General features: G+C 35.3%; 1 protein-coding gene across 1 annotated transcript; it reads left to right on the top strand.

Moving 5' to 3' along the window:
• The first annotated feature begins 2,651 nt into the window (after positions 1–2,651).
• LOC149211381 (late embryogenesis abundant protein At5g17165-like) lies at positions 2,652–7,715 on the top strand. The gene is made up of 2 exons (XM_089391487.1): positions 2,652–2,856; positions 7,235–7,715. The coding sequence occupies exons 1-2, from the start codon at positions 2,777–2,779 to the stop codon at positions 7,494–7,496; spliced, it is 342 nt and encodes a 113-aa protein (XP_089247613.1). The 5' UTR covers positions 2,652–2,776; the 3' UTR covers positions 7,497–7,715.
• Positions 7,716–9,787: the final 2,072 nt, after the last annotated feature.

Genomic DNA, 9,787 nt, shown 5'->3' with positions numbered 1-9,787 from the left:
ATTGATGTCTATCAACATTTACTAGATATTTAATATATATAACTAATCTAATTATAAACTGTGTTGAAATTTAAAAACATTATAAATTTTAACATAATTTATATCGAAAATATCTTATTACAATTATATACAATTTTTTAATCATAAAATATAATAATACAATAAATAAATAGTGCCCCGTGTACAACCACATTAGATCTCAGTTTCACAATCTTTGTTACAATACTGTCCTTCCTAGCCTTTTACAGTGTCAAAATTATAGTGAACTCGAGAGGCTTCTCTCCAAGCTTTTTGAGAATAGAAATAAAATCTTAAATCAAAATAAATAATTTATTTCTTTAGGTCAGATAAACCAAATCATCATCATCATCATCAAATAATAATAAATAATCATATTATTTAAAATTTTATAAATTTATTCAATAAAAATAAAATATCAAAATAAAACCATCTATCAAATACAATAATTTCGTCAACTTCATAATACCAATTTCAAAGTTTACCACCCAATTAAAAATAAACATAAAAAATACTAATAAAAAAATCAAATTCAATATTTCATCACCTTTATAATACTAAATACAACTTTTATCTCCAAAACACAACTAAAAATAAAAATTAAAATGTTCAAATTCAATAATTTTGTCAACTTCATAATACCAATTTCAACTTTAAAAAAAACCCAAAATAAAAATAAAAATACTAATAAAAAATTACCAAATTCAATAATTTCGTCAATTTCATAATACCAATTTCAACGTTTACCACCACCCTCCCCCCGCGAAATAAAAATAAAAATAAAAATAATCCTGGAAGATAATAGGAAACTCTTAACTAATAATGGACAATTTCTTTACCAAATTCCATCTCTCCCCGAGAGAATCGGCCAGTTAAATATTTTTTATTTAGATAACTGGTTTGACCCGCGTCATTGGGAGAGTTTGTCCATTTTAAATACTATTTTAAAATCCTTTTTAATGATCAATAACTATTCATTAAATATAAAATTATTGACGAGAGTTTCTCGCGCTCATTAAGATAAATATGATTTAATACGGAATGACAACGTTAAAAACAATTTAGAGGATAACTGCGTTAACGAATTTATTGATGAGAGTTTCACGCCCTCATTAAGATAAATATGATTTAATACGAAATGGCAAACATTAAAAGCAATTTAGAGGATAATTGCATTAATAATTAAGCATCAACGCTTTATTTTTTATTTATAAAATTAAATTTGAATTATAAAATTTACAAAATGTAAATATTTTTTTTTTAATTGAATAATTTATACATAGAAAGTATTTTCTATAACAAAAATTCATGATCCTTCCTCAAAATTATTTCCCCAAATTTTACTAAAAACTCCACAATATATTGCCCAAAATTTTACTAAAAACTCCCAAATATAAAACAGTGAACACCAAATTTCTAATCATTTCTTTCTTTCCCATCAATGAGCCATATTAATTTTCTTCGCTCCTTTTGATTTTAACCATTATTAATGTGGCCTCATACCAACCCACTGCTTTGACTTGCAGACAAACATCTGAGACAGCTTTATCATCTACACCCGCCGTTCAAATTTGGCAGCCTAATTAAAAAATATTGAAAGAAACCAGTCTAATCTAATCATTCTCACAGCTTTATCATCTACACCCGCCGTTCAAATTTGGCAGCCTAATTAAAAAAATATTGAAAGAAATCTTGTTTTTAGAGCAGAGAAAGAAAGAACGAACAGCAAGAATGAGAAAGAGAAGACCAAGAAAAAAATGAAACTGAAATGTATATCTGTGTATTCGATGATGATTTCATTACATGGTATTCAATATAACCTATGAACAGCTACCGTTACATATAACTAAACTAACCGTAACTAAAAACTAAATCGGTTACAAAACTGTTTGACCAAGTTCGTTGTCAAACCAACAAGAAACCAGTCCAATCTAATCATTTTCACTTTATTCATCTGGTGAGCTTGCAGGCAGTACATAGTTTGGACTGGGTATTTTGGAATATGATTCATCTGGTGAACTTGCATGCAGTACATGGTTTGTACTGGTTATTTTGGAATGGTTTGTAGTGGGATAGGTGGAAAATAGTTAAAAAAGTGTTTTAATTTTTTTTAGTAATAGGGTTTGAATCATGTTTTTATTGTGGAAATGGATTAATATTATGAAAGATATTTGATACACTTAAAATCTTAAAGTTTGACTAAGTTTGATTGCTATAATCTAGATTTACAAAAATCCCTACAAAATTTGATCAAAATCTTATCAAATTTCTATGATCTTTGAAGCAAATTTGCAGGCTGGTTACAATGCGCCTTTTGGAATGGGGAGATCGGCACTATTATTATTTTTTCTTTGGGATAAGATTTCTGGCTTGTTCAGGTTAAAAAAATACAGGTAAAGAGATCCAAAGCAATGCATCGGTTTGCATGGTAGGAATATTCTACAGAAACCAGTCAGGTCACCATGGGTATCCTTTTTGTGGGGTCCCTCAAAGCAATATGGCATGCTGGACCCACAAACACGTCATGTATCCAGTCGTTGGGACCCTCCGTTCAAACAAATGGTACACTCCATTTCTTTCTTTTAGGTGTGGGTAGATGCAGATTGTAGATATGGGAAAGGTAGTTGGCTCTATCCATCTACTTCACATGAGTTGGGGCCTATAAATATGATGAGAATCGAGGGGATTGAGTACTGAATTAGTGCAAACAAAGCTTCTCAGATTTGAGGAAAAGGGAAAGAGGATTACAGAGAATTACATGGCAGTCGGCTTACAGATAAGAGGGAGATTGCTGATCCAGGTCCGCGGGCTTATGAGACACTGCATTCCTCTTTCGAGGTGCAATTTTCTTTATCCTTTCCTTTCTGAAAAGGAGAAATGTGTTACATTTTAATGTGCCAATTACATGACAGAATTTGCCATCACAAATTTTGTTTTACATAGAAGTGAGATATTTGTGATTAAGCACAGAAACATTTAAATCCAGCTATTGTATGAGTCTTGATGAGGTCGAGGTTGCACCTTGGGATATGCAATTTTGTGGTTCACAACCTAGAAATGCGTATCAGATTTGCGTAGCTTTGGTTTAGATGGGCTTGAATTAGTGTCCATATTCAATGCACCGTTACATGCATACGATTTGATGGTTCACTGCCATTTCCACTTGGGCTTTTGTGATATGCATATACACATCTAAACCCAGCTTCGATATGCGCCTCGAGGAGGTTTAGATTTGCATATATGGAGTTTCGAGAATATTCAATGCAACCTTGCGAAATGCACTTTCAACTTCGCAATCTCGGCCTCCCTATCATATTTGGGTTTCGATGGACCTTTGCTAGTGGCCATATTCCATACTTGATTACATACATATATCTTCCACTGACTTGATGGATCTCTCCCAGTTTCACTTGGACTGTAGAATCTACCTCACCTACCCAAGTTCTGACACCTCTACAGCGAAAGATGTGTGGCCTCTTTTGTTTACTTGGCAGAAATGAGTGGCCTCTTTGTTGATATTGTCGAAAACCTTTAGAGAATCTACTAGGTGTATTCCCAACGCTAGCAAGTAATCCTGCTTTTGCAAGTTTTTGTTTTCTGTTACCCTTTCGGTTGATTTTATGTGGACTTCACAACCTTCGGGTGTGTATCAGTAAGTGGTTCTGTGTTAGTGTCCATATTCAATGTACCTTTCAGATTCAATACACCATAACATACATTCATCATACAAAGATGTTAGAGATCATATTCAATACACCATAACATACATTCATCATACAAAGATTTGATATCATATTCAATACACCCAATCTATTTTTTAAATTCAATACACCACAACATACATTCATCATACACAGATTCGATAGATCATCGTTGGAATAGACCAACACTAGCAAGTGATCTTGCTTTTGTAATTGTTTGGGGGTTAATTTTTGTTTTCTGTTACCCTCTCTGTTAATTTCACGTGAACTTCACAACCTTGAGGTATGCATCAGATTTGGGTATAGGCGGGTTTGTCTTAGTGTTCATATTCGATACACCCAATGCACTTGTTAGATTCAATAGACGATAGCTTACATTCACCATCATATCTATTTGATGGATCATCCCCATCTTGACTGTGGAATGCACCTCAATTCTTTCAGTGCAATTAGTCCATGGAATATCATGAAGCCCAGACTCCATAGAATGTCATGAACTCATAAAGCTCTAAGTCTATAGAATGGAAGGAACTCATCAGGTTGTAAGTCTGGTTTTTCTATTGTCATCCCTAAATGGACTGACAGTAAAACCAGAGCAGTGGTTGTTGATTTAAACTGCTTGCCATTTGACTGCATGCTTTTTTCGAACAAAACAGGCCCTCTCGCCTTTCCAGAGAAAGAAGAGTGGCCTCTTTTTGTTCTGCTTGTCAAAAACGTTTAGGCAGATCACTGGTTTTTATTCCAAGTGGAATTTACCAATACCAGCAAGCGGTCTTGATTCTGTAAATTTTTTGTTTTCCCTGTTACCCTTTCTGCAGATTTCATGTGGGCACTAGGCAAAAGGAAAGGAAATTGAGCCAAATAAGTTGTGGCTGTTCTGTCCACCCAGCAAACTCCTTTCGTTGATTGTAACTTGTAAATTACTTGGAACTTCAGGTCTCCCGGAAGAGGCCTGTGGCTGGACTACTAGGTGTCAATCCAAATTGAAATGCTAAGAAGGGTTCCTGCCTTCGTACGATTGTTGTGTTGGTTATGATTTTAGTCTTGAGATAGTCTATTAAGTGTTCACCCTGAAAAACTTTCCCAATTTGGTCCGAAGTTACTTGTTTTTTTGTGAAGTACTTGAGCACTGTATAAAGCAAATTTCCTGTGACTTAGGCACCAAATCCGAAGGATAGCTACTCTACTTTTTTCGAAAGGCCTTGTCTACCTAGGTGTCAAATTTGTAGAATTTTGACAATTTTTTTTCTCAAAAAATATGGAAATAGGGGTAGACGTAAACACAGGGAAATCGGAAACTCCAGTGGATGGCAAAATTCTCTGTCAACTTCAGCAGCCAACCAATACCCCTGGCCCCGGGGGCAGGTTGGAAGACTTGGAATTTTTAGTATCATTTTAAGTGTCATATGAGTTTAGCTTCTTATGAGGGTAGGTCTGCAAGATGGATAGGATCTTCGTAATTTTGGAGTAGCTTTACGTATCTCAAATGAGGCCCTACCAGGGGATCTTAGATTCTTAGATGAGGTCCTATGAGGGGAAGTTGGGATGGTAGATGGCCCTTAAGTTGTTGAGGCTTTGATGTGTTATTGAATGTGGACTGCTGCCATAGAGTCTCTTAGTGCTTGATTTTCACCGGCTTGACCAGTGGTTATCAGGACAAAATTGTGGCAATGCATGATGTAGTTGGTGTTACCATCATCCAAATCTGAGTCGACTCCCAAACTTTGATTTTTCATTTTAAAGAAAATAAGTTGATTCAACTCTAGGATCCGAGTCACGCTGAATAGCTAACATGGCTCGGACTCATTCGTCAAGGTGAGTCTTAAGTCGTCTTTAAAAATCACTCATCTGGTTGTTTTTCGTGATAATCGCAGTGCAGAATCAACAGGCCTGTCCTTACTCCAAGGTTTATTGAACTGGGTAGTATCGTTTAGTACAAGATATATTTTGACATTCAAATAAGTTATAATTATATAGACATTGTAAATTTTCACATTATTGATTATTTAAAAAATATTTTGAATGATGTTTCAATAACTTATTTTTCCAAATTAACTTTCGAATTTAACTCTTATTCTTTAACTTTGTTGAGTCATTCTCCTAGTCATGTCTGTCTGTTAACTTTGCATGTAGGCTTGTCTTTAGGTCCTATAAAGAAGAAACCCTTGTATTGGGGTTAGTAAGGCTGATGCGTTTCCAGAGACAGAACATGCCTCTGTCCTTTTATTTTTCGTAGAATGCATTCATGCTGAGGTTGCATTGTAACTTTCCCAATGTTGGGAGAAGTGATAGAATATAATTGCCTAGGATTCCACATGGCTTCGAAATTTTCCAATTGCATCGAAAATGTTTTATTTTCCAAGCAAAAAAACGTAATATTATATTTCTAGATAGAAATTGGTATTAAATTTCGCAACTCACATGCTATTAGCATCAGTACTGAATCTGTGGGCTGTGGGCTCAGGAATAAAAAGCTTCTAATTTTTCTGCTAATTGAAATATAAATGTCCTGCCCACCACATATTATATAGACTTTTAAAAATATTGAATCAATAAGTCATCATTCCAGATCTGAAAAGATCACAGTAACCATCTACACGAGCAGACTTGTAAGAAATGCTATCATCAAGAAAGGAAGCCTCAAACCATTCACCAGAAAACACTAGGAGGGAGCTCAGAATGAATCCCGTCCTTCACTTACACCAGTCACAAAATACCAAATGGCTCATTCAGCTCATCCTTCGACTGCTTATTTGCCATAGTATTTAGTTCTCCAAAAACATGCTTAAACGAGGCCTCTAACAACCTCCCTTTCCATGTAGGAACTACCTCCATTACAGTCTGTAAGCCCATAGTTTGAAAGCTAACAGAACCAACCATCCAGTATAATGAGCTTGGATATTCCCAGCACCTTCAAACTGTCAACACCCCTCTTCACTGGCAATCTGATTAGGAACCTAGAGCATACCAGTTTGCTCAATTATTGGTTCCATGCCCTAGCCCAAAGGAAAGCAAGAAATGATGAGAAGATGGAAAGAATGACGCTCTTCCTGCTCTACATCGTCCAGGATTACTCTGAGAGGAGTGGTACGAAAATTGTTGTAGCTGCTAAGAAGAATTTTAAGTCCCATAGCTTGTAAATGATTTTGTATTTGACTGTCTAGAAGAAGTTAGAATGTGCCGTAGTGTCAAAGAAATCTGTGGAGGTGCACTCTGAAAAGTAATTGCAGGATTCAAGCATCACTAGAAAACATGGTGCACCTAAACTTTAACTGCTAGAGTTAGCCATCCTCCTTCAGCAAAGAGCTTCCCTAATAATAAATTCTTTTAATCTGTAGATTAGCAGACCACTTTCCCAGAGGGCTTTAGGTTTCTTTCCTTTATGCAAAATTGTTGTCCCATTTTCCAGGCCTTCTTCTAATACTGAAGGTATAATAGAATTGATCAGAAAGAGTCTATCTGCAGTCATTTTGAAGACATGCAATAAATTGATTGCTCATTTGGTGTTTTTGCAGACGATATGTACATTCATCTGTATACGAGAAAAATGAAGATGAAGGTGCTCGTCTGACCAGGGTTCCAGAGGATGTGATTCAACCTAAGTCTGATAAGTGGTGGTTACCTCATCCTAGGACAGGAGTGTTTGGTCCTGTGGAGGAACAAGGCTGGGCAGGTGGAGATCGTCACCACTCTCGGGAAAAGAGTGATGAATCTGTCCTCGAGCAACAGGCCTGGTTCCGTCCCTTGGAAGATGTTCAGAAACAACCCTCCAATTGATTGGTGAATGTATGCTGCTTAAAAGTAGATGAATTATGATGTATGGGTATTTAGAATAAGCTGCCGTGCAGCTGTAATGGCTTGTTTGAAATTATTTTTCTGACCAGCTGTATGATCGTAAAGCATTGCCATTTACTGTCATTTTGTCGTCAGAAAACCAAACATTCTAGACATGATATTACAAAAGGATTAAGCATGCTTTTTATTGTTTATAAACAAGCTACTTGTACATAATTTCGTTGAATATGAATTTATTAGCAAAATGCAATGTCAATACTATCCAAATCACTGCAATGATTATTCCAGTTACCTTGCTCTGGAGTTAAAATTTACTAGTCACTTGGCACTGCTATGTGGTGAAATTACATGGAGTGGAAATGTTATATTAGCTTGGTAGATGATAAAATAATAATCCAGAGCACTGCTTCTTCCTGCTTCCTAACAACATGGGCAAGATTGGAACTTAGTAGATAGAGTTCGTTATTTCACAGCTTGTGGTTGATCATCGGTTGATCATTTATAGACGGTTTATTTATATTATTTCAAATAAAAATAAGATATTACAACATCTTTTCCATACATCTTTTCCATATTGAGTTGGAGAGCCCTTTTCAGTGCAACTAGAGTTATAACACATACACAGAAGAGTTACAGTGGATAGACATAAGAGTTACATGAAGATCCTATGCCACCTATGAAAGCAGTGAATGTTAACATATCGGCTGGGGTGTTGTCAGCTGGGGTATTGTCTAACTATTATAAGTTTTGGCTGGGGTGTTGTTGACTGGGAAATTGTCTAACTATTATAAGTTTTAGTTGGGGTGTTGTCTAACTATTATAAGTTTTGGTCGAAATCCAACAATATTTTTGGTCAAGTATTGATTTTCATTGGCTAAAATTGGCACCCTAAAAAACCGTGAGACACTAAAATTGTGGAAAGTTCACAATGCAAACTTTAAACTTATGATTCCAACAAATTCTTACTAAATTTTAAATAAATTAAACAGAAAAAAATACTGACAAAGCCTTCCCAACATATAACAGATAAACTAAAGCTAAACTATGGCTATAGGCCTGTGACCCAAGGGACCAATCTATCGGGCAAACTTTTTTTAACTTTGGTTTACCATCATTTTACTAAACTCGCGTATCCTTAAATGAGGACAACTATTTTATCAAAGTGAACCAGATTCTGCCTCCATCCCTGCCCACCCCTGAACATTTCGCAATGCATTACTTGGTGTTTCAACGATTATTTTATTATAGAACACAGCCCAAAAGTCAATGCTTCAGGTGGCTTTCAAGAAATCACATTTAAGTGCAGCTGTTCAAACTGTTTTGCCACGCTGCCTTCACAAGGAAAAATTGATTAATCTCATAAAGAAGATTTCGTTTATTTCATGTTACAAACCACAGGATTCTATACAAGTTCTTCTGGAGCTGTGCGTCATAGGCTTGTCAAGCAGAGTTTTTACCAATTTTGTCAAACATTCTGTAATTTCTTTATTCCTCCGCATTCTCCCCATCCCTATCTTTTATCCTATTCTCTCATTTTTTTATTTGTGACATTTTTGAAAGAGTACACGCAAATAGACAGGGCCGTGTTTTTTTGATTGTGTTTGAATTGATTTTAAGAAGGAAATAGATTTAGTACCATAAGACTTTAGGACGGTTAAAATTTTGTAATTTTATAATTACAATTTAAATTTCTCAAAAATTTTTTCGTTAAATTTTAGAATTTTATAGCTGTAATTTAAATTTCTCAAAATTTCTATCAAATTTTATCATAATCTTATTTAAATTCCCACTATTTTCCAAACAAAATATGATTTAGTAAAAATAACTACGCGTAAAAGAAAACACACCAAACACTTACTTATAAAACTTCAGCATTACCACAGCATAACCCTGAACACTACAAGAAAGGAAGTATAACATAAGAATTATAGCCATCTTAATAGTGCAGTATGGTTTGGTCAGAGGACTTTGATGTATGTGGCTTCAGGTTGATTACAGTGGTTTGGGCTCCAAAGTCTTTCCCTACCGTTTCCTCACCGTTGGCTCCCCACGGTTGGCTCCGGTTTATCCATTTTCAAAAACATTGTCTAATAAGGCTACAATTTCGCTCGTCTCCGACACTTGTGACATTACCCTCTGACCTCTGAATCCCTCACTTTTAACCGCTCATGTGCATTGATACACAAGGTCAGCTGACGTCAATTTAAATCTCTCTCCCAACCGTTGGGATCTTTATAACAAAATAACACACTTCCACGGTGGCTAGATAAATA

This window comes from Pinus tabuliformis, chromosome 1_1, assembly GCF_031772625.1.
Source record: "Pinus tabuliformis cultivar Carrire ecotype Pingquan chromosome 1_1, CPIR1, whole genome shotgun sequence".
Classification (NCBI taxonomy): domain Eukaryota; kingdom Viridiplantae; phylum Streptophyta; class Pinopsida; order Pinales; family Pinaceae; genus Pinus; species Pinus tabuliformis.
Note: the sequence above shows the minus strand (reverse complement) of the source record. Positions and strands in the feature narration are given on the sequence as shown.

Excerpts from the sequence above, each read along its gene's own strand:
- LOC149211381 (XM_089391487.1), top strand. The coding sequence starts at position 2,777 with ATGGCAGTCGGCTTACAGATAAGAGGGAGATTGCTGATCCAGGTCCGC. Across the intron at positions 2,857-7,234 it reads CACTGCATTCCTCTTTCGAG|ACGATATGTACATTCATCTG; the intron begins GTGCAATTTTCT and ends GTGTTTTTGCAG.